General features: G+C 43.2%; 1 protein-coding gene and 1 non-coding gene across 2 annotated transcripts; both read right to left on the bottom strand.

Moving 5' to 3' along the window:
- Positions 1-644: 644 nt before the first annotated feature.
- LOC131913928 (small nucleolar RNA SNORA70) lies at positions 645-776 on the bottom strand. Its single transcript, XR_009379999.1, has one exon. It is a non-coding gene; the product is annotated as a small nucleolar RNA SNORA70 (small nucleolar RNA).
- A 7041-nt stretch (positions 777-7817) lies between these two features.
- On the bottom strand, positions 7818-25618 carry Ndufb5 (NADH:ubiquinone oxidoreductase subunit B5). The gene is made up of 6 exons (XM_059265341.1): positions 25459-25618; positions 16635-16723; positions 15192-15258; positions 13516-13577; positions 12547-12653; positions 7818-8017 (listed from the first exon to the last, which is right to left on the bottom strand). Exons 1-6 carry the CDS (start codon positions 25580-25582, stop codon positions 7897-7899), a joined length of 570 nt encoding a protein of 189 aa, XP_059121324.1. The 5' UTR covers positions 25583-25618; the 3' UTR covers positions 7818-7896.
- Between the last annotated feature and the right edge of the window lie 264 nt (positions 25619-25882).

Here is a 25882-nt window from a genome sequence, read left to right as displayed (position 1 = left end):
GCTGAAGATGGATGCCCCAGCATTACAGAGGGACTTCAGGTGACTGTCCAGGCAACCAAATGTCTCTGTTGTTCGATAATATTACATCCTTCTGGGTCTTTGATGGAGTTAAAGACTAGATAGATATAATTACAGTTTTCCTTAGTTATGATAAAAAAATAAATTAGATATAAAACTTTAGATTCACTAAGATAGGATAGATAATACATTACTTTCTCTAAATATACTGACTGTAGATGAACAAAATATTGTAAATATAATTCTTGATAACTGTTTTTGTTATGTATAGTTTTATTAAATGTAATTACAGTTAAAAACCTTTCTTTTTATTTAGAAAAAAAGGAGGAAAATGTTAATAATAAGCCTCCATGTGTGATTTATTTGGGAGCTGGGTGGTGGGTCCCCCAAAAGAGTAAAAGATAAAAAACAACAACAACAGAGGACTGCAGGCCAGAGCTCCTTGACTCACCGATGACTGTCGGCTCCAAGCCTATGAACACAGTTGTCCTGCCAGAGTCTGTCTCTCTGAAGATGGTGAAGAAGCTGTCTCCTCCTTCAGTGGTAGTGCCACTCAGCATCTGGCTTCCAGGCTAGATGTCATGTTCCAGGTAGTAGAGCTCCCAGAAAGCATTACTATCCTCTGAAAAGCTCTCTCAGGTCCCTAGGAACAACTCATGAAACAGCAGGCTATGTGCACCAGCAAGGGGGCTGCTGCCTGCAGCCACTGCACACCAGGCCCCATGAGCAAAGGAGTCTGGCTTTGTAACTGGCTGCAGAGTATATGAGTCTCCTTTATGAGTGTTGTGGTTTGAAAGAAAATGGCTCCCAATGGGAGTTGCAATATTAGGAGGTGTGGCCTTATTGGAGGAAGTGTGTCATTGTGGGGTTGGGCTTTGAGGTCTCTTTTCTCAAGCTTCACTTAGTATGAGTCAGTCAACTTCCTGCTGCCTTCTGATTAAGATGTAGCACTCTTAGCTTCAGAACCACATCTGCCTGCGTGCCTCCATGTTCCCTGTCATGATGATAATGGACTGAACCTCTGAAACGGTAATTGAGTGATTCTAATTAAATGTGTTCTTTAAGAGTTGCCATGGTTATGATATGTCTCTTCACAGTAATAAAAAAATAAGACAATGAGTGACAGTCATTACCTTGAAATCACCTTTTATCATAGATTTAACCCCATTATTAAATTTGCCAGCTCAAAATATGTTCATCACTTTTGATCAGCTCACACACACATACACACACCATTTTTTTCTTTTGATTTTCTTGTTTGTTTGTTTGTTTGTTTGTTTGTTTGTTTGTTTGTTTGTTTTTGAGACAGGGTTTCTTTGTGTAGTCCTGGCTGTTCTGGAACTCATTTTGTAAACCAGGCTGGCCACAACAACCAGCCCCTATGATTTCACAGCTTTTGTAGAACCTGAAAGTGCCTTGCATTACTATTTAACATCCCTCCCTTTATATAAGCAATATGTTGATTTGGATGTAAGTTGATCTTGGTCACAGTTATCCAGTTTTCCATTATGGTAACAAAGTACCTGAGGAAATCAATTTAAGAAGACAGAGATTTATTTTCACTCATGGTAAGAGATTTCACAAGTGATTGGTTGTGGGGGTCTCTGCAACCTTCACAGCAGAGCTACAAGCCGAGGGAGGGCAGTTCAGCACAACACAGGTCAGTAGACAGTGTTGGTTCAAACTTCGGGAGTCTGACCCCGAGTGGTTTATTTTAGGCCTATATAAACTCAGCACAATCTGGTGAAAACTATTCTGATGACGATTATCTCAATCCCATGTGCACAACAAAGCACACCTAAATCTCTTTGAGGAACAAAGTAAACTAAATACAGATTAAATGTGACTATATCAAAACTCTTTGGAAAGTAAATGTGACATCTTTCATAAAGAGAGGTTCTATATGTTGGCTGGAAGAGGGTCTGGTACCAGAAAGTCTCCAGCTACACAGACTGTGCAAAGGCCACCAGTCTAGAAAGCATGTCCATTCCAGCCTTCTGGGCAGAAAAGGGTTTTGCATTCCTTACCTTGAAGGAACAACCCCGTGAGCTTGACATTTCAGGTTCCCCTAGAACACGTCGGTAAGCACAAAGACTTCCATGCCACCTACAATTAATTAGTCCTGTTGCCTTTGGGCCTGTGGCAAGACAGTATATTAATCATGGGATTACCTGGAAAGCAGGCAATGGGAAAAAAAACCAGGCATGGGAAGCAGTTGTTCCCCTTACAGCAACGGGGAAGTGAAAAAGAAGAGGCGTATCCAGGTCCAAGTGAGGCAAGCAAGCATAAGGAATAGCATAGCAACCTGGGGCTCTTCTTGTTCGGTACCTTATGTGCCCTTTTCTAACAATGTACTTGAAAACCTAAGACTCTCACCCATGTACACACACTCTTCTCTGAACAAAGCATCTAGCCACCTGTCAGCAACCCAGAACCCCCATCTGCATCATATTCACTTACCTTCTTAAAACAAGTAGGATAAACAATGGGTACTTTCTTCTCCCTCTAGCAATCATCAAACAGTTTCTATTCAAGTATATTACCAACACATTCATGGCGCCCAACAAGTTGGCAAGAGTTTCCACCTAAAACCTGAGAAAAGATTCTAAAACGAAGCTAAAAACAGCTTCCTAATTGTCTCTCTCAAACGAGCGGCAGCTGCCGGTTTGAGCTACTGGCGGTTTCCTAGCATTCGTGCTCCATCTGCAGTACGGCGGGAATGAGGCCTCTGCAAGTAGCACATTAAGCTGCGTGGTGGATTTGGCCTTTGCTGGTACAAAACAAAAAAAGAGGTTTCTGGGCTACACGCTGCTTGGATAAAAGCATAGACCCACGATAGCTCCCAGAGCTGGCGGTAAACGTACCACCACCATGTTGGGAAGCTGAGGTGGGCGGAGCCAGCAGCCATAGTGCCGGTTCAGTCTTACAAATGCTGCAGTTTAAAGCAATAGATTCACAATAAGACAGATTCAGATGTAATAGTTTACAATGTGTGTAAAAGATACGTAGGCTTGAAATAGACAGAAAAGGTGATATATATACAGTTATATAAACAAATACAGTTTTAAAAAATAAAGTCTTTAAAGAGACAGTAAAATTAATATAAAAAATAAGCCACGTAATGATGAATATTACACAGAGAATCTGGATTGTGTTGTCTTTGGGATTTTTAACTGCAGAAAAACATTTGATCGTAAAAGATGTTGAGTTAAACCAATATGTATATTTTAAAGATACTTTGACTTCAAAATTTGGATCTAAGGATGTGTTGCTTTGGAAAGGAGGCTCTGCTTTTGTTTTCACAGAAAGCCAAAGGCTATGGATTTGTTCCAGATTAAGATACATCAGGTTTGACCAGCCAAGACCCCCTGAAAGGTCTCCGATGACACCATGGCCCAGATGATCCAACATCCAGAATGGTTTGAAGGCAACTGGCTCAGACAATACAGCCTCATGGACTATTCCATAATCCTAAAATTTTCTTTATGTTCCCATAAGATACAGCGCCCCCCTCCAGCAGGAAGTAGTAAGAGAAGCTACGCCCAAATTCCCAAATTATATGTAATTTTACTTTGTTAAGGTTAAAACCTTCCTTTTGGAAAAAAAAGGGGGGGGTAGTGCTGTGGGATGTTCTATATGGCAAATGTGTTGCTCTGATTGGTTAGTAAATAAAACACTGATTGGCCAGTAGTCAGGCAGGAGGAAGTATAGGCGGGACAAGGAGGAGAAGAATTCTGGGAAGTGGAAGGCTGAGTCAGAGACACTGCCAGCTGCCGCCATGACTAACAGCATGTGAAGTTGCCAGTAAGCCACGAGCCACGTGGCAGGGTATAGATTTATAGAAATTGATTAATTTAAGATATAAGAACAGTTAGCAAGAAGCATGCCATGGCCATACGGTTTGTAAGCAATATAAGTCTGTGTTTACTTGGTTGGGTCTGAGCTGCTGTGGGACTGGTGGGTGTCAGAGATTTGTCCTGACTGTGGGCCAGGCAGGAAAACTCTAGCTACACATTCATCTAAGAGGGTAGGAGAGTTGATCCAGCCTGAACTGGTCTTGGGTGCTTTACAACAGAGCAAACTGTGTCCTCTAAGTGAGGTTTTAGGGAGAATCAGCTCAACTATTTACCATCTCATGCTTATGCATAATTAGATATGCTGTTGTGGAATATTATTTTAACTATATAAAGATGTGTTACATTTGTTTATGCTGTAAAATATTATTCTGTGTAGAGGTGTGTTACATTTGTTTATGCTGCATTTGTTTAACGATGTAAGGATGTGTTTAATTAGGCAAAGATGTGTTGCTGTTTCACTTTGCCTGCCTAAGGCACCTGATTCGTCTAATAAAGAACTGAACGGCCAGTAGCTAGGCAGAGAAAGGATAGGTGGGGCTAGTAGGCACAGAGAATAAATAGGAGGAGAAATTTAGGCTCCAGAGAGAAACCAGAAAGAAGGGGGAGAAGAGGATGAGGGGATGCCTGGGGCTGGAAGCTAGGCCGTCACCAGCTGGTCAGACAGACACAAAAAGCAGGAAAGTAAGATATAGAGGGAAGAAAGGTAAAAAGCCCTAATGCAAAATGTAGATAAAGAGAAACAGGTTAATTTAAGTTAAAATAGCTAGCCAGAAATGAGCCTAAGCTAGGCCAAGCCTTCATAACTAACAGCAAGCCTCATGTCATGATTTGAGAGCTGGTTGGTGGCCCAAAAGAAAAAGCCTGGTACAATATGCATATGACTAAGATCATATGCATAATAGGAAGGAACATAAACATTGATCATGTTACTCACATGGTCCAAGTGTGCAGTCAAAATAGAGAACCACCCAAACTAGACCCCAAGTCACTGAACTCCCAATAAAAAGTAACCACAATGAGTGTCCTCACTCATATGGCAGGCTGTGAGTCTCAACAGTGTATCTGACCTGAACTGTCACCTTGTTTTGAATGAAGTCAGCTTGCTGCTTTTGAATCTCTGTGTGCCCTTAGAAGAACCCTTTGAATAAGAGGCCAAGGACCTAGACACAGGCAGCCCAGACCTGATCCCTGGTAACGTGTTTGGCAAGCCTGCCAGGAGAGAAAACATTCTTTCCTATCTTACTGAAGAAATCCCCTTTTTCATTCCAATGTCTGTGGTGACAGTTGGCCCAACTAGCCAGCTTTGTCAGAGAGCTGTCAGTCCATTTAATTGAGCCATGTCAGTTTGTGGGAGTTGTTTCTATCTTTATGTACTGTTTTGTACCCTGAGAAGGAGCCCTAAAAATAAACTATGTGCTGTTCTTGATATATACCTAATTTTAAGATCTCTCTTCTCTCTCTCTCTCTCCTTCTCCCCTCCCTCTCTCTCTCTTTCTCCCTCTCCCTCTCCCCCCTCTCTCTCTCCCTCTCCCCCCTCTCTTTCTCTCTCTCTCTCTCTGTGTAAATATGAACACTTAGAGGATGACTTCAAAATTTATTATTATGTGTGTTTGAGTACCAGCCTGTGCATGACATCGTACACACATAAATGTCAGAAACACTTTCAGGACTCAGTCATCTCCCTCCACTGTGGGACCCAGGACTCGGTCATCTTCCACTGTGGGACCCAGGACTCGGTCATCTTCCACTGTGGGACCCAGGACTCGGTCATCTTCCACTGTGGGACCCAGGACTCAGTCATCTTCCACTGTGGGACCCAGGACTCGGTCATCTTCCACTGTGGGATCCAGGACTCGGTCATCTTCCACTGTGGGATCCAGGACTCGGTCATCTTCCACTGTGGGATCCAGGACTCGGTCATCTTCCACTGTGGGACCCAGGACTCGGTCATCTTCCACTGTGGGACCCAGGACTCAAACACAGGATTGCACAGCAAGCACTTTTCACCCTCTGACAGTCCAGGGATGATTTAAAATAAATTTTTTTTCATTTGTATGTGTATGTGTGCATGTCAATAGCACACATGTAGAGATCAGAGGACAATTTCCAGGAGTTTGTTTTCTTCACCCATGAGCCTGGAAGTGTTCATAAGACCTGAGGTTCTATGTATGTATGTGTGTATGTATGTATGTATCCATTCATTCATCTATCTTTGCAGAGCCGAGAACTAGATGAAGGGCCTTACTATATCTTATATTTTCAAAGTCTACCACTGAACCTAGAGCTTGATGATTGGCTAGAAGCTTGGCTGTCTGGCCAGTGAGCCACCAGGATCTTCTTGTCTCTGCCTCTCAGTGCTGGGATTACAGACACAGTCCACCAAACCCACTACAAATGCAAGCCAGTATTTAATTATGCAATAAAAGGCAAAATGAATATTGGGAAAGGACCTCATTGAACAAAGTTTGTCATCCAAGGGAAAGGAGCTTACAAGACAGATATGTCCCAGGGGCAGACAGGTGCTTCCTAAGGCTGGTGCGCCTTTTTACCAGTGCTGGTGTTTGAACCCAGGGCCTTCAGTAGGCTAAATACACACTCATCTCTGAGCCAAGTCTTCAGTCTCCAACTGAAGTGTGCTTTTACTTTTAGATCCTTTTAGAAGGCTGATGTAGGGTTGAAGATTTGGGAAAATAGCAGTGTTGTCCCAGCATACATGAAGCCCTGGGTTTGGTCTCCAGTACTACCACCAAAAATCATCTAAAAAGACCAATTTTTAACTCCCCTCCAAAGGAAATAACTTTTATCTTATGTATCGAAATGTGACATTCAACTTTTCAAAGCCCATTATCTTAAATTTGAGTGAGAATAATGTGTGTGTGTGTGTGTGTGTGTGTGTGTGTGTGTGTGTGTGTAAGCATGGTTGTAAGGAATTAGATAAAATATGGTGAGTTCCTATTTTGTTACATATTGGACTTAATGACAGCTATTTTTAATAGGATTGAATAGTCCTATTAAATATTTAATAGTCTTTCTGTGTCAAGCTTTCCTTACATTAGTAGAACATAAGGAGTGAGCTATCCCTATATTAGTAGAATGGCAAAGTGAGACCTACTACTCAGGTTGGGGAGGCTGAGGAGAGTGGGGGTCGGGATGTATTGTATGAGAGAATAATAAATAAAAATTAAAATGATAGCCATAAAGATGAATGCTGCCTCTAGATCCAAAACATCCAGGGCCTACGTCTTCTATCCTATTTCTCCTACAAACTGGTTTGCATAAACAGGGGCCTGGAGACCTTGTGTCCTTCTCTCAGCCAGTAGGCAGCCCTACGTCGGCCTTCTAAAAGGACCGAAAAGTGAAAACACGCTTCAGCTGGAGACTGAAGACATGGCTCAGAGGTGAGTGTGTGTTCAGCCTACTGAACACCACCACCAGCCCCCGTAAAAAGGCGCACCAGCCTTAGGAAGCACCTGTGCTTTATATCCCTACTTCCCAGTGTTTACAAAACAGCACTCTAAGGAAGTTTAGCGACTGTCTCTGTTTGTAGTTTTAAAAAGCATGACACGCACCCCCAAAATAAAGCAAGATGTCACATCATAAACTTTAAGACTGGTTTACTAAAATTTGTTTATTGTGGTGCTAACATTTTTTGTATGATTGGTTCAGTATTTCTTAAAGTTAAAATTCCAAGTAGTCCCGAATAACCCCATCTGCAATGCAGTACATTGCCGACTACAGTTCCTGCATACTCACAGGACCGCTGCACTTTCACCTGCTAAACAAAGAACTCAGCAGCCTATCAACACTGTCATTTTAGGGATTCACAAATTCCCAGACCTCTAGTTCTTATCACTACCTCGTAAATCTCACCAGATGAAGCTGAAAAGCCCACGTGGAATTCGTCACCTGAACCAAATGAAGCAACAGCTATGGAAGCCTGTGTGCATCAGAGTAAAAATACAGAATATTTATTCATTTCTTTCCACTAGAGAGAACGCACTGTTCTTAGACAAACGAATTGTCAGTTGTCAGGAGTTGCTTTTGGAGAATGATCAATGAATTCCTTCTCAAGGGTTGGAAATTGAAACCAGGGTCCATCACCCCGGGCACGCATCAGTCTTCGAACTTCCTGCTCCTTTAACCTGAAACAAAGGAAACAACAACAGTGTGGGAATGGGCACATCAGCAGGTGAGCTCCTACAGCAGTCAGCACAGAGGTTCCTCAGAAAAGCAAACAGAACTACCACAGGACACAGTTACACTGTTCATGGCACACCAGACACACAGCTGACCATCCATGGTCCTGTTCACAACAGCCAGATATGAAAGCATGTCATGTGATATTTTGTTTGTGTTCTGACAGATACACCTTGGCTTGGAGTCAGAGGATGGAGCTAGCCACTAGTTAACCACAGAGGTCTGGAGGTCTGTACAGAGAGGAGACAGGAAGTGATGGGTGGGGCAGAGAGGGGATCTAGGCCTTTGGGGATGGAGGAAGAACGGTAGAGGTAAGAAGCAACTGGCAGCTGCTCCCCTGCTTCTTTCAGGTTTTACTCCATATCTGACTCCTGATTTTTATTGATAAAGACTAATTAGATTAGCACATAATCTGGCATCCAACTTTTGGGTCATAAATTCATAAACCAGTCACCTGCCAGTGGCTTTGCAGCCATTGGCACACAAGGAAGCCGCACACGGGAGCTGTGTCCACCGGAGTCATCTTCCCACTGGCTAGGCTTTCCCTTTCTTCCCCAAGCCCTCCAAGTGAGTCTGGGAGTTTTCTGTTGCAGCCTCTCTACAGCAATCTCCACAGGCACTTGGGCTCTGAATGCCACTGGAGTTAGCCCCTCACAACTCACCAGCTCTGCCTTCAGGGAGCTCCCACTGTGCTTCTTCCACACGCTCCCGTGTGCATTTTTCAGACAGCTTGCTCCCCCTCCCTGTGGGTTTTGGGCTTCCTCTGAACCTCCCCCTTGGGCTGCTGTTATACTAGGTAGCCACCTTGACACCTGCTTGGGCTTCTACTATTCTTGCAACACCACACTCTCTTAGCTCACAGCAACATGCTAGCAGCTGCAGCTGTCCTCAGTCAAGCTGTGCACTGCCTGTGTTCTCCACTCAAACATGCTGGACAGCAGCAGCCAGCCTCACACTTCATCATCATCAGATTTGGTGAGACAATTGGGAACTCTTAAAGGGGGAAATTAGTTTTAAAAAAAGAGACATGTCTGCTCCTGGTAGCACCAATTTACTTCAGAGAAGATGATGGGCATCGAAGAAACTCCATATGGAATTTCTTTGTGGCAAAAGTTAGCCACTGGGCAAGAAAGTGCCCTTGCCTTGGCTGCTGACAATATGCTGTCCAAATTGGACAAGCAGGACACAAAAGAAAGTGATTGCCAATCCTTGCCAAGACAAGGTGGGACAGCCCTTCAGAATATCCTGCTTCACAGAAAAATCTGTCAGATATTCTAGGCCCGCAGGCTGAAGATGGATGCCCCAACGTTACAGAGGAACCTTGGGTGACTGTCTAGGCAGCCAGATGTTTCTGTCATTTCTTAGTTTTGGAAGTTGTTTACTCTGCACTTCCTGTTTACTCAGGTAATAGTACATCCTTCTCAGGAATCTGATGGAGCTGAAGACTGGATAGTTGTATTTATGGGTTTCCTTAACAAATGGTATAAACTGTAAAAGGCTGAGAGACATAAAAAGCTATTTTGGGGTTAGTAATGCAAGTTAGGATAGAAAGTGAATTAGGTACAACACTTTGGACTCACCAAGATAGGATAATGGAGTATTTTTTCTGAATTTTTCAAATGCTCTGGACTAGACATTGCTAATGTAATTATTACCTGTATATATTTGTATATAGGTATTGTATTTATTGTATATAGTTTTTCTGTTAGTTAAAACCTTCAATATTTATTTAGACAAAAAGGGGGGAATGCTGTGTGATATGTTGTATTCTGAAAAATAAAGCTTGCTTGGAGTCAGAGGATGGAGCTAACCACTATTTAACCATAGAGGTCTGGAGGTCTATACAGAGAGGAGACAGGAAGTGATAAGGTGGAGCAGAGAGGGAAACTACCCTTTTGGGATGGAGGAGAAATGGTAGAGGTAGGAATCAACTGGCTGCTACTTTCCTGCTTCTCTGGTATTTCAAGTTTTTACCCTAATACCTTACTCCTGATTTTTATTGATAAAGATTAATTAGATTAATGCTTCAGAAGCAGCCTAGGAGTCTATCAACAGATGAATGAATAAAGAAAATGTAGTACATGTACACAATGGAATTCTATTTAGTCAAAGAAAAATGGAATCATGCCATATGAGAAAAATCCACGAAGCTGGAGATCATCGTGTTGAATGATAAAGCCAGACAAGCCTAACGTGTCTTCTCTACTATGTGGAATCCAGATTTCATACATACTGATATATACAGAGATACACAGGACACAAAAGTAGATGGAGAACTATTGGGAGCAGAATGGGACCAGTGTGAGGGAGGAAGGACAAGAAGAGATCAGAAGGAGGAGAGAGAATAAAAGAAGGTAAATGGGAGGTGAAGACGAATAATGTACAATGAAATATGTTTATGAAGGTGTCATCAGGAAAACCATTATTTTACACAGTAAAAAAATTAATGAAAAAGAAAATAATGACAGTCTTGGCTACAGATTTAATCATTACATACATCATGGTCTGGCTTTAATGCACACAGTCACATGGAGGTAGACATCTACTACACATTTACAAACAAAGTTAGGGACTCATGACTTTGACCATGTGACTTACGTAGTTAAAGCATCACTTAATCAGTTCTCTCCACAGGCTCTGCTCCATGGCTTTGTGACAATGCTTGTCTGTTTTCCCATCTTTACAATTAGCTACAGAATGCCTACTAATGTGTCCATGTGAGAGTCCTATGCTGCAGGGTGATAGTCTGCCCTCGTGGAGGACTTGCTGCCCTCTGCCTATACTGCTGCTATCATTGTTAGGAAAGGGAACTTCTCCACGGGAAGTGGAGTCTCCCTCAACAGCATCAAACTAAATGGCCTACATTTGATATTCAGTTGTTAAAACAGAAGAAAATCCCATCATCCTTCTTTAATCTAGGTGGTCTTGTCTGCACAAGATGCTTTCCTTATGCCACATCCAAGGCCATCCCTTCTCCATTAACCCTTGGCCTCAAATATTAATCTTTTTATGACTAGAAATGTGCAACTATATAATCACTTCATAAATGTTAGCCAGCTTTCTAGCCTTACTTATAAGATTATTATATACCTTTGTAACTGTGACCTAAAGAGTATAGTCACTCAACTTTTTAAAAAAGACCAAATACAATCCTTTTCCCCCCTATTCTTTTAAATATAATTATGCAGAATGTGTAACTATAGTAATTAAAGAGAAAGAGTTCATCAATTTCAGGAGGGGGGACATGGGAGGAGTTGGAGTCAGGAGAAGAAAGGAAGCAGAAATGATGCAAATTCAACATTCATCTACAACGTTCTTACCAAAATGAGAAATTAAAAAACAAAACAATTTACAGGCAAAAAAAAAAAAAAAAAAAAAAAAAAAAAGACCAAGGCTGAGGAAATGGCTCAGTCCATAAAGAGCTGGCCTTGCAAGGTCATGATTTCAACCTCAAAACCCATGTGAAATTATCTGGGCTCATATTCCAATACTGAGGAGGTACAAACAGTCCTGGAGCTTGCTAGCCAACTGTCAGCCTAGTTACTTGACAAGCTTCAGGCCAGTAAGAGAGAGACTCTGTCTCAAAATTAAAAAAAAAAAAAAAAATGGTGGACAGAGACCGAGAACAATACCTGAGATTGTCTCTGGCTTCCACAGGCACAGGCACAGACACACACACCCTCTTCCCCCACACACAAACTCTCTCTCTCTCTCTCTCTCTCTCTCTCTCTCTCTCTCTCACACACACACACACACACACACACACACACACACACATACACACACACACCTACCTGTACACAGACACACATCAAGCAAAACAAAATCAACCAAATAAAAAACAAAACTAAAGCAATCCCTGGACTGAGAGAAGCCCAGTATTTAAGGCACGTGTCATCACAGACAAACGGTTAGCTGAAAGGCACAGTGCTGAGCAGTGTCTGCAAGAGGGCTGTATCTGCACCACTGTAACTTAATAACTATTTTCTCTAGAAACAGGTTCACAGGGTTACAGATGGTAGCTCCTGATGCTGTATAGCGCAGTTCCTAATGAGGTGGGACAGGAGGGAACCACACGTGTGTGCAGAGCAGTTTAAGAGTTCCTTTCCAGGGTTCAGAGCACTGCTGCACTCATGTCTGGCGGCTCACAAAGGCCTGTAACTCTAGCTCCAGAAGATCTGATACCCTCCTGTGGCCTCCGTGGCCCTGCACACACGGTAAACACACAGAGACATATACCCATAACCATTAAAAAAAAAAAAAAACAAAAAAAAAGGGAAAGTTCCTTTCAATTGAGCTATCATCTCCCCAGTCAGCAACACAGTGACACTGTCCTCCTCCTCCTCCTCCTCCTCCTCCTCCTCCTCCTCCTCCTCCTCCTCCTCCCAGGCAAGCCCTCTCCCCAGCTCAAGCTTCACACAGACATCTAGGTGCTGACACCACTCTATTAATCCCTCCCACCCCTGTCTCCTACCGTAACTCAGCCTTTTCAGCTTCAATCTGGAGAATAGCCAGGGTTCTTTCATAATTCTTTTCGGGACTATCATAGAAAGTTCGGGCAATCCATCTTGATATTGGATGCTAAGGGAAAATTTGTTTAAAATCAATTACCTTTTGGAGGATGTTTGCTTTTCTGGTTGACTACTGTTTCAAATGACTAAAACACTACATGCCAAAAACTTTGCTATGTTTTAAATCATTTTATCCACTAGGTTCACACTTTTTTGCCCCCACTTTTGAGATAAGCACCGAGGTGCAGCATCTGACCAGTCTGCCTCAGGCCCAAGCCTGTGAGCACCGAGGTGTGGCATCTGACTGTCTGCCTCAGGCCCAAGCCTGTGAGCACCGAGGTGCAGCATCTGACCCGTCTGCCTCAGTTTCCAGCCTGTGTGCTCCCTTCACACTGCACTGAGGGCTACAGCTCAAGCAGGGCAAGAGACAACCCAAATTCTACTGATCCAAATGCAAAGACCTTTCTGCTAGAGTGCAGAAATAAGCATAGTCTATGCTTATTTAGTTTAGCCTACAAAGTTTATCATAATTTTTTTAATGAAAAAAGTACCAAGAATCGTTACTTATAAAAAGAAATTAAACAATACTGTGGGCTAGAAAGATGGCTCAACAGTTTAGATCACTTGTTGCTCTTGCAGAGGATCTGGGTTCAATTCCCAGCATCCACAAGTGGCTCAAAAGCATCAGCAACTTCAGTTCCAGGGGATCTGATACCCTCTTCTGGCTACCTCAGGTACCAAGCACACATGTGGAGCACACTCATATATTTAGGCAAAACACCCAGTCATATAAAACAAATCTAAAAAAGAATTTTTAAGTTTAAAATGTATCATCTCCTTGATGTGAAAAACTATATCATAATTGTCTAATTAAGACATTTACCACAACATTAACAAGCTATCCAACAAGAATTTTCAAGAGCTGTGCAAACCTTGAAATACTCCCAGTGTTCTGGGATGTAGCCTTCTGGGATTTCTGCAAGTTCAGCTTCACCTAGTGAGAGAAAACGGTGATGACGCTCGGTTAGCACTGAGAGTCACCAGCTCCACACCAGCCCCTCCACAGCAGTCAGCAGCCAGCTCCTCATGGTTCCAAGGGCTGCTTCCTCTAATGTGCTAGACTCACTAGGAAAAGATGAGTCCCTCGGAGAGTTCTAGCCATCTTCTAGTGTACAACAGGACCACCAGCATCTCCGCAGAGCCTCCCACCTGGTTCTTATATAACAAGACATACTAAAGGATACACTGTTTGTTTTTCCTTTTGCTCTTCTGTGTAGTGGTATTTGGTCTGCCCATGACTTTGGGCTATAGGGCCCAAAGGAGACAGACCTACATGGCCCCTTTCCCTTTCCTTTTAGAAGTCCCATACAATGGCAAGAAGCATCGCCTCCTTTGGGCCTTATAGCCCAAGGTCACAGGCGGAGCAAATACCACTACACCTCTGTAAATCTACCAGACGAAACATTCTAAGACTCAAAATCAATCAGTATTTTAAGATACTGCTCAGAAGACCTTTTATAAGCATTCGACACTTAGAGACTCCAGGATGAATTTTACTATTCTCTCTCTCTCTCTCTCTCTCTCTCTCTCTCTCTCTCTCTCTCTCTCTCTCTGTCAGTGCCTGTTTGTCTATGTGTGTGTGTGTGTGTGTGTGTGTGTGTGTGTGTGTGTGTGTGTTTCACTCTCTTCCCCCGTTACTCTATTTTCCTCATCCAGCTTGTCAAAGCTGATTTTAGAAAAGGAGATGAAGTGGTTTGAGTAAGAATGGCCCCCCTAGGCTCATATATTTGAATGCTTAGTCACCAAGGAGCAGAACTGTTTGAAAAGATTACAAGGATTATGAGGTGTGGCCTTGTTGGAGGAAGTGTGTCATAGGGGCTGGGCTTTGAGGTTTCAAAAGCCCACAGCAGGCCCAGCTTCTTCTCTTTCTGCTTTTTGATCAGGAAGCTCTCAGCTACTGCTCCAGCACCATGGCTGCCACCATGCTCCCCACTATGATAATGGGCTAACCCTCCAAAACTGTAAGCAAGCCTCCAATTCAATGTCTTCTTTTATAAGAGTCCTCATGGTCATGGTGTCTCTTCACAGTGACAGGACAGTGACTAGGACAGGAGAGAAGGAAGATGAGGCTTTGGAAGCCACTTCCTCTGCAGAAATGTCCCCACAGGCTCACACGCTATCTTAAAGGTCACAGAGCTTTTAGGAGGTGGGACTTGGAGGGAGGAATTAGTGACTAGGAGAAGCCTTTAAAGGTCAAGACCACCCTGGTTCCAGCCAGTTTCCTCTGCTTCCTGGTGCCCCTCCCAGTCCAGCATCCACCTCATGGCAGGCCAATGTCTCTGAAACCATGACATATGAACCTTCCTTCCTTCCTTACGCTGCCTGTGTCAGATGTTCCGTCACAGCAATGCAAAAGTAACCAATGTAAATGTTCACATTTTCCTTTTTAAAGTTTGTATATAGGACTACAAATGTTACCGTTTGGAGGAGTGAGGGGCTAGATGAGGGACTTACCAATAAATATATTCACAATTTCTTTTTTAAAGTTTGTATATAGGACTACAAATGTTACTGTTTGGAGGAGTGAGGGGTTAGATGAGGGACTTACCAATAAATACGTTCACCAGCGTTATGCCAATTGCAACTGGAATCCCAGTCAACAAAATGTAGAACCTCTATGAGGAAAAATAAAAAGGTTCTCATGATCTTTTTTACTTCTCCTACCAAAATTATCCTCATTCAATTTTCTTAGTATCCTTCTAAACAAACATGTGAACTTGGGAATCAGAATCCCCAATTTCTGTCACATTCCTCTGATTTAGTTCTTAAACACAACTATTACGTACAGTACAATATATTTGAAATGACTGACTTCTTGGCTAAAGCAATGCAATAAAGAAAATTCTGTATTGGAACAAAGTATGAAAACAATAGCATTTCAGATACTGAACGTCAGGGGAGTTGGTCACGGTAAGAAAAGAGGACACTCGGGATGTGACAGCACACTCCTGGGAATCCAGCATTAGGAGGTGGAGGCAGGAGGATCAGGAGTTCAAAGTCAGCCTTGGCTATGTGTCGAGTTTGAGGCCAGTCTGGGATAACAGACAGATCTGTGTCATTTTTAAAAGAGGGCTAAGAAGAGGTGGTGAGAGCAGGGGGAGGGGGAGTCCTCAGGCAGCCAGAGTCTTGTCGACGAGCATTTCAGGGGCAATGGCGGAGTCCAAACAACCCTCCATTCTTAAGCCTCTGGATAGTATTTTTTTAGACCATGAGATACGGACAAGTAGCATTCTAAATAAGCAGGATTATTTGCCCTTCTGCTAAATTAGGAATGCCACCTTAAAATCAGTATTCAAATAGCATAAATTAAAAAAAAACATCACATCCTAAAATAAAGATGCTTCACTAGAAGTCTTCCAGTGGGTCTTTTGCTAATTCAAAAACTGTCTTAGCTGGAGAGATGGCTCAGCAGTTAGGAGCACTTGCTGCTCTTCCAGAGGACCTGGGTTCAATTCCCAGCCTGACTGCTGCTCACAACTATCTGTAACTCCAGTGCAAGGAGATCCGATTCCTCCTCTGGTCTGAAAGGACACCAGGCACACAGGGTACACAGACATATATGCAGTCAAAACACTCGTACACAAAAAATGAAATAACTGTCTTAGTGATACAAATAACCAGCTGACTGGCTTTCAAATTCTGAAAATCCTCAGTTTTTCATGGTGCTGGAATGAACCACAGGGCCTGAGGCAGACATGCATTGAGCAGACACTGCCCACCCAATGCTGCAGATTTATTTTTATTCTTAAAGAGGAAACACACATTGGACTTCAGACCCCATAACCCTGAGCAAAAGGAATGGCTGGCACCTGACCTGCAGTTTTGAAAAAGGGTTCTAACTAACTTTAAAAATTCAGTAGCAAATCAGACCTTCTACACAATCTAGTATCTCCTGAGGAAAAATAAATAGTAATTTTAAAATGAAAGACATTTCCTAAATGGGAATTACCCCTATGCAAACATTTTGTAGTTAAGAACATTTTCAACTCACCAATAACCTCAAAAAGCGATCTTCATAGTATGAAGAAGCTTTGATGACGAACATTTTCTTGCCATGGTCCCCACTGTGCCGCACAGGAGCTGGAAATGTGAGACTGTTTAACAGGGCTCATGCAGGGGTGAGCAGAGAAGACAGTGGGACATCGTGAATGCATGGGCTTGGTTTGCACATCAGAATGGGTAGGATGGATGCATTTCAAAGACTGACCGGCTGTCTCAAATACAGCTGCTGCTGCTTTTATTTTCTTTTAATGTTTAGTAGTAACCAGGCTGAAGCCCAGTCTTCACACATGCTGGTAAGTGTTCTGCAGTTACAGAGTGCTGCTCATTTCAATTCCTGCAGCAGCATCGAGCAATCATTTCACTGTACCTTAGAAGTAGGCAGGGAGGGCAGATGCTCCTGACAAGCTGCTCACCTTTGCTTCCCCTACAATAAACAAACACGCTAAAGCTACCTAAAAAACAAAGGTGAATAATACCTCCTAGCCAAGAAAGTGGAAGGCAGGAAGCTGCTGCAACACAGACGGACAGTATCTACTCCAATCTCCAGCAGAAACTTGATTATTATAGATTACACATTCTATCGTGTGTGTGTGTGTGTGTGTGTGTGTGTGTGTGTGTGTGTGTGCGCGCGCTGGGCTAAACTCAGGCCTTTCATATGCTAGCCAGGCATTTCTACCACCAAGCTATACCCCATCCTTTACATCTTGACAAAATCTATTTGTAAATCATATCTGACTAAGAATATCCTCCTCCTCCTCAAATCAAAGATTTGGAATGATTTCAGCCTTGTTGGAGATAAGTGGAGGTGGAAAGTGACTCCTGAATCCCTTTCTGCTCTTGTCCCATGATGACTGACAAGACTCACCATCCACAGGCTAATAAGCCCAGAAGGACCACTACTATTCAGAAGGGATGGCTATGCTGCTGCTCAGACTCCCACTGAACAAACTGCAGTCATCACAGCAAAGAAAATGCAAAAATGAACCCAACTGAGAGCCCTAGATGGCGACACTAACAGACATAAGAAAGAACAGTACCCTTTATTCATGTTTAACGTCTAGAAACACCCCCCTTTCAGGACCATAGAACATATATTCTGCAGGAAGCCGATGCTGTTCCATCTGACGACATGCTCCCTTTGACACACTACACACCCAGGAATGTGCACAATTATCCTTTGGTGTCAGCATCCATGAGGAACTAGTTTTGGGTCCCATGGACAACAAAACCTCCAGATGATCAAGGACCTTAAATAAAATGACATCAGCATAATAGCCCACACACATTCCCCTATATACTTTAATTTCTAGATTTATAATACTGATTACAGTGAATACCATGTAAACTGTTGCTATATTGTATTGTTTGGGGAATAATACCAAGAAAAATGGTTACAGGAGCAATTTATTTTTCCAAATATTTTCAAACCATAGTTGGCTGGATCTGAGAATCCTGGCAAGTAAGTGAATACAGAGGGCTATAGTTGGCCAGGTCTGATGCTGCTGCTGCATGGGTACAGAGGACCAACTCTACCTGCTATTATTCCTGTCACTTCTAACTATGTTTTGAAGGTGGGATCTGTCTTGATTCTTGAGTCACCTGAAGCAGCTAACAGTGGGTTTAGGAAGTTAATTACCCAAAGAACTTACTAAGTACAAATCATACTAGTAACACTGCAGAAGTGACAAGATAAGAGACCCTGACATGTCTTCACAAACCCTTTTAAAAAGTTACCATTATGGAAAAAAGTCAGCTGGATGATACAACAAACCATTCACTAGTCACTACGGACTGAAATGCCCATTTGTGTGCAGGTCCTCTGCCAGGCCTAGAGTCCGAGATGGGTAGAGACCTTGCTGGGAGAAAAACAGTGGACAAGGGATCTCAAGTCTATGAGGGCAGCAAAGGAAGAAACAGAACCAGCAGCAGAAAACAGGCCCAGAAGGAAAGAGCCAGTTCAGAGAGGAAAGTGGAAGGAACAGAGAACAATCACTGTTCACTTAGGGAAGAAGTTGGTTGGGTTTGTTCTACTTGCGCTGGTTTATGTCAACTTGACACAAGCTAGAGTTGTTGGAGAGGAGGGAGCCTCAACTGAGAAAATGCCTCCATAAGACTGGGCTGTAGGCAAGCCTGGGGGGGGCATTTTCTTAATTTGTGATTTATGGGGGAGGGCTATGCCTGGTCCTGGGTTCTATAAGAAAGCAGGCCGAGCAAGCCATGTGAGCAACCCTTCCATGGCCTCTGCATCAGCTCCTGCCTCCAGGTTCCTGCCCTATTTGAGTTTCTGTCCTGGCCTCCTTCAGAGATAGATACAATGTGGAAGTGTAAACCAATAAACCCCCTCCTCTCCAACCTGCTTTCCGTCATGTTTCTTCGCAGCAACAGAAACTTTAAAACAAATTGGTACCAGGATGTGGAATATTGCTGTGACAGACCTGATCAGTTTGTTTGGGGGACAATTGTGGAAGAACTTTGGAACTTCAGAATGGAAAGTCCATTGCACACCCAGAGCTCAGGGAGCTGTTCTGTAGGAGCTGGGAAGATAGGAATGTTGAGAGCAGTATAGTCAATGGAAAAATGGCTTGTGAAGTTTCAGAGGGAATCAATGACCCTACTGAGCCTTTTGTGTGAAGAAGCTGAGGTGTCCGGTCAGCTGCTGTTGAGGAACTGGCTGAGATTAACATCAGACCAGAACCACTAAAGTATAACTTTTGCTTTGCTGGGACAACGGATGTTGGGGCTAAAGAATCGGCTATACTTAAGAGGAGACCAGTCTTCTTGAAGTGTTTCCTCAAGGTCAGCACATGGAAGCTGTGTTCCAGAGCAACCAAAGTTGTACCTCATGCTGTATGTCTAAGAGTCACCCAAATGGTAATGGGTTTTGAAGGCATGAAAGAGTCATGGAGAGCAGCTGAGGCTTGGCACTAGGAGGCAAGGCTGGAATCGCTGAAGAGTGCAGGAGAGGCTATTGGTGAAAGTGCAGCCCAGGTACAAGGAACCTCAGCATTTTGGAGATGCTAGTACCATGGGATGAACACCAAGAATAGCAACAATGGAGGAATGGAGCCAGCAGGAGCCTAGAATAAAAGCTGTGTGCGCTGCAGAGCCAGAGAAGAGACCTAAGCCCTTTGGAGAAGTCCAGAAGACTGTAGGTGAATCCCAGACATTGGACATTGAGCTACTTATACTGTTGGAGTTCAGTTTTGTTTTGTTCAGATTGTGACTGTACCCTGATTCTTCCCTCTTCAAGTGAGAAGGCACTTAATTTATTTCTGATTTTATAGGAAGTCACAATTAAAAGTCTGAATTTTAAACAACTTTGCATTTTAAAAGAGATTGGCTATTTTAAAAAGACTGAATTTATAAGTGTTTAAATTTTTAAAGACTGTGTGACCTTTAAAATTTGGAATGTTTATATTGTAATGTTGATATTAATGTGTGATCTTGGGAAAGAACAAGAAAGGAAAAGTTATAGCTTAATAGAGATGTGTATGTATGTCAATTGTGCTGGCTACTTTTATGTCAACTTGAGACAAGCTAAAGTTATCTGCAAAGGAGGAAACCTCAAACGAGAAAATGCCTCCATAAGATCCAGCTGTGAGGCATTTTCTTAATTAGTGACTGGTGGGGGAGGGCCCAGCTCATTGTGGGTGTTGCCATGCCTGGGCTGGTGGTCCTGGGCTAAGCAAGCAGGCTGAGCAAGCCAGTAAACAGCACCCCTCCAGAACTTCTGCATCAGCTTCTGCCTCTAAGTTTCTGCCCTAGCTTCCTTCAATGATGGACTACAGTGTGGAAACATAAGCCAAATAAACCCTTTCCTCTCCAACTTTTTTTTGGTCATGATGCTTCATCACAGCAACAGAAATCATAACTAAGACACAACCTAAAACATGCAATCCATCAAAAGGATCTCTCAAAAGCCCCAGAATCTAGATTCCTGTAAATGCCTTGAGTGGGGTACAGACAGTGTGGTAGTTTGAATAAGAATGCCCCCACAGACTCATATTTGAATGCTTAGGGAGGGGCATTAGGAGTGTGGCCTTGGAGGTAATGTGTGTGTGTGTGGGGGGGGGGGGGCTTTGAGTTTTAGAAGCCTAAGCCAGGCCCAGTGTCTTACTTTTCCTTGCTGCCTGCCTATCTAGATGTAGAACTCTAGTCTTCCCAGTGCCCACCTTTCTCTTTCAATTGGAGAACAGTGGGAGGACTAAATTATATGTAGCTTTAGTGAACAGCCATTACAACTATACAAACATAAAAACCAACAGGCACTTGGGAGGCAGCGACTGGAGGAGAGAGTCTTAAGTTGGAGGCCAACCAGGGCCCCCCAGTGAGACTTGTATCAATGCTTCATGCCTCCAAAAAAGAACAACAGAAGAAAGCTTGGACTGGCTGCATTGGAGGAATACTACTGAGGTTAGCAAAGTGAATTGCTTTCTCTTTCTTAACATCATTACCTAATTGTTTAGCAATTACATTTGGTTAAATATGCCTGATAAGTGATACTCCCATCAACTATCCTGAAATCTACTTCAGAGTAGTCAACTTCCCACAGCGCTGAGGTCTCTGCTTGCTGATGTGGGAAGGCCATCTGCTCACATTCTGAAAACATAGCATACGCACAGCTTACAGGCCTAAGTCTTCAATAAATGATTTTTTTAAATTATTTTTTAGGTGTGTGTGGGTATATGCAGGTGAATGCAGTTGCCTACGGAGGTAAGACACATGAGGTAATATAGTGGGAATCTAGTAGTCATTGTATCTAGGGTAAACATTAGAATGAAAAGTTGTTTCTCACTGTATCTAGGGTAACAGTAGAATGTATTAGTGTTTGTTGGAGGTACCTAGACCTTGAAGAAATCATAGTAGAGACAATGTTGTCTATGATTTATAGTGTTATTTTTCTAAGGAAGTTTTCCATCCATTGCATGGCTTTGGTCACAAGACTATCCAGGCACACTTGAAGTATCTTGAATTATTAGATACTTCAAGCAGTACACAAATAAAGACTAAAGTTACAGGGCTGTGATGATTTCCTTCAGAGAACATATAGATCAAAGGGACTTTGGTATGAGGAACTTGTGCCCAAATACAACCTTTGTGTACAATCAATAAATACGAATTTCTGAACAGAGGTTCAAGGTTCAGCTCACAGAAACTGTTCCTCCCTGCTGCCAGAGAGCCTAAAATTACATTCTGGGGTGACTATCCTTTGAATGGCCTGTGCAACAAAGAACACCCAACAGGGTCCCTCTGAAGCCAGAGTTACATAGGCTGTTTTAAGATATGCAATGTGGGTACTGGGAACTGAACCCAGGTCTTCTGGAAGATCAACACTATTAACCACCAAGCCATCTCTCCAGCCCCCTCCAATAAACAGTTTTAAATACACAAATCACTCAGGAAAGTTAGAGTTTGCTGACCGTAATTGATGTCAAGATTAAGAAAATGTAGCAACTTTGTTTGTTTTAAACCATCAAAAACTGGTCATTCACCGTCTTTCTCTATATTCTCAGTTAAAAGTACCATTTTAATGGTATCAGGTCCAAGAATCTAAGTCCTCTTCCTTACACCTGTCAGTCTTTCATCACTTACCAATGACAAATGGATAATGATTCAAAGGACTAGTGAGGTGGCTCAGAAGGGAAGGGCATTTGTTGCCAAGCTTGGAAACTTGAGTTTGGTCACCAGATCCCACACAGTGGAAGGAGAACTGATTCCCACAAGTTGTCCTCTAATCTCTACATGTATAGGCACTTGAGCTTTGTATCCAAGCCCCCTCCACCCCAATTAGGTCCTGACCACCGTCAGCCCCACTCTCAACACCTAGGTCTTCCAAAAGTCCCACATCCAGACAACAGAAAACCCACCCACTACTTCTGCCAGTTTTGATTGTTAAAACAATTTTCATATTCATTTTACACATTGTACATTCCTTGTCTGAGTTCACAGTATTTTGTTCATATAGCATTCCTCTACCTGAAAAATATCTGTAATATATTAGCTTTATAATGGAAAGGGATTCAGTGTTTCCCATTCATAAGATGCAAGCCTTGCTGTTTGAGCCTGTGACAAAGCATGATGGGGAGTATGTAGCAGAATAGACTGTTCATCTTCTAGTGGCTGGGAAGCAGAGAGGAAGAGGAGGGGCTGATGTACCAATATTCCCTTCAAGGGCACAACTTCAATGACAGGAAGCCCTTAGATTGGAATTCCACCTCTTAGATGCTCAATCCAACTACCTGTAAGATTGGGACAGGAGCAGCACAGGTTCAATGCTGTGGAACAATCTTTGTACACTGTAAATATGTATGACTCTCATTGGTAATAAAGAGCTGACTGGCCTATAGCTAGGAAGGAAGAGATTGGGTGGGAGAGCCAGACTAGGATGACATTGGGAAGAAGGGTGGAGTCTGAGAGTTTCCAGCCAGATGTAGAGGAAGCAGGACGTATAAAAGATGAGGTAAGAAGCCATGAACCACATGGCAGCAAGTAAGTAAGTAGAAATGGGTTAAGTTACAAGAGCTGGTTAGTAGCAATCCTAAGCTATTGGTCAGGCTTTTACAATTAATAATAAGTCTCCATGTCAGTTATTTGGGAACCAGCGGGTGGGAAAGAAAAGTTCACCAACAGTTCAAAGCCAGGCTGTAATGCAGAGTGTATTCAAAGCCAGCCTGTAATGCAGAGTGTATTCAAGACCAGCCTGTAAAGCAGAGTGTATTCAAGACCAGCCTAGGCAACTTAGTGACACTCTGTCTCAAATTTTTATAGAGTAAAGAAAAAGGAAAAGAGGGTTTAGGGATGCAGCCCAGGGGAAAGAACTCAGCTGACTAGCATATGCAAAAGTTTGTATTTCATCAGCAGTACCAAAGAAATAAGCAAATAAAACAAAGGGCCAATTTCATGCTGTGTGTATTTGATGACTTGTTTTGAAAAGACTAATGTATGGGTGCATGGTGCTAGAAACATTTCCTACTCAACGCTTCTTCACAACTACTCTGTAAGATGTCTACAATGATCATCTTCCAGATGAGGAAATGAAGATCATGACCTTCAGCTTCCAAGAGGTGCTGACTCAAGGTCATAGAGCTTCTAAATTCTGCAACCAAGACTTGAATCTAGGCAGTCTAGCACCAGAGAAAAGATGGGGGAGGGGTTAGCAATCTTTCTGGAGACAGTGACACAGTGTGCCTGTGAAAGCAGTGACATAGTGAAACAGTCACTGTCAGAACAAGCAGCTAGTAGTTGTCCCCTGTTCTCATTAGAGGACATGCAACATCCCCCTGGTCCTCTCAAAACTGCAGAAGTGGGGAACAGTACAGAAAGAGAAACCTGGGAATCTTACTCACTATAGTTAGATTCCATCAAGCACCCTTTTGGGGAGGAGTCGAGGGATCTCTACCTGGATATCTGAGGATATTTGTAATAAAAATGGTTTGTGAAAAGATTTTACCAAGTAGTGTTAGCACATGGAGTTTGCATGAAATTTAAATTCCTGCTAGAAATTTTAAAAGCACTGATCGTTCCCAGAAGGTCCCTATGCATACTGCCTCATTACATAATGGTGCCACTCAACTTGAGAGAAAAAAAGAGGGAAAATAGGACAAGATGTTTAGAGACTGGAGAGAATGGTTTTGGTTTTAGGGTAAAATTTTTATTTTTCTGTATTGCACAAGGCAAATTAAACTGTCTATCTCTGACCAAGAGGATTAAACGAATTAATACTTAAAACAGTGCCTGGCACTTAACAAGATGCTCGATAAACATCGGCCACCATTATTGCTAACGTAGTAAAGTGGCGGATTATTTTTTAATATTAATTAAGTAGATTTCCTCTTTTGTAAAATGAGGGACTAACATTGCATTACTTTCCAGAGTCTTTGGAGCGAGAAAACAGATCGAATACTAAGCATGTAGTATTTTGCTACGTTTACTCTTCTAGAAAGCAGAGGGACCTGGGTCAGGTTCCTAGGCCCTCACTATGACTGTCCTGAGACCTGAGCACTTTTAGGCTCTTTTCTAAATAGCAGTGGTCCTTAACTTTCCAATTGCTGCGACCCTTTAATACAGTTCCTCATGTTGTGGTGACCTCAATCATGAAATTATTTTTGTTGCTATTCCATAATTGTAATTTTGCTACTTTTATGAATCATACTGTAAATATCTGTGTTTTCTGATGGTCTTAGGAGACCCCTGTGAAAGGGTCGTGACCCACAGGTTGAGAACCACTGCAAGATAGTTAAGCCTGCAATAACACATAACTCATTATAGAACATTCATTCAATTTGTCTTTTAAAAAACAAACATAAAACATTTTTGTGGGCTTCTAAAATGTCGTGAGCTCCTCAGGCAGTTACTACTGTGCCTAACGGAGCTGTCACCTCGCACCTAGAACATCATTAGAGCCTTCAATTCAGTGCGCTTCTCAGCAAATTCCTATCTGCGGGTTAGAACCAGCTGCAGGTGCCACCAATCCAGATTCTGCGGTGATCCCAGCGAGGTGGCGCAAGCCTGTAATCCCAGCACTGGGGCCGGAGGGTGGCAAGTTGGGACCTCCGTGTTGCCCTTGGAGACGCGGGCGGCAGCTCCACCCGGTCTAGCCTGGCCGCAAGTAAGCAGCACCCGGCATGGTGAGTTGTCACAAATGCTAAAAAAAAGGCCATCGGTTTTCTGCAGCAGCCCCTCACACAGTCAGCGCCGGCTGACTCCAGAAACCCCAGGCCAACTCTGTCCCTGCTCCCTCCCTCAGAGGCCCCCAAGGTCACCTGGAAACAGCCCTCCCACCTCTCACCCGCGTCTCCAAGGCCTGCACCCACCGACAGTCTTCGGAAAGCTCCGTGTGAGAAAACTTCCGACTCCGAGTCTGGTGCCAGCACGGCGGCCAGACAGCGCTGTCAGCGCGGCGACCGAAGCCCGCTGCAGGAGGCTCATGGCCGCCATGGCTACTCCGGGCAGGGGAGGAAGTGGGGTGAGCTACGGGAGCCGGGAGGGACAATCCACCAGCGAAGGCGAAAGCTGGGGCGGCCATGTTGAGTAAGGGCAGCGGCTGTTCGCTTCAGATATAGGCGCTCGCGGGCAGACGTGACGACATCGTCGGTGGGGAGCGAGAAGAGAGCCCATAGGCGCTCTATGGCGGATAGTGGGTTGGGGCGAAAGCAGTGAGAGAGGCCGCATTTAGTAAGGGCAAAACCTGTTCCTGTGTGCTTCACTTGTCGGCACGCAGCAACGGAAGTGACATTG

Source organism: Peromyscus eremicus, chromosome 6 (genome assembly GCF_949786415.1).
Source record: "Peromyscus eremicus chromosome 6, PerEre_H2_v1, whole genome shotgun sequence".
Classification (NCBI taxonomy): Eukaryota; Metazoa; Chordata; class Mammalia; order Rodentia; family Cricetidae; genus Peromyscus; species Peromyscus eremicus.
Note: the sequence above shows the minus strand (reverse complement) of the source record. Positions and strands in the feature narration are given on the sequence as shown.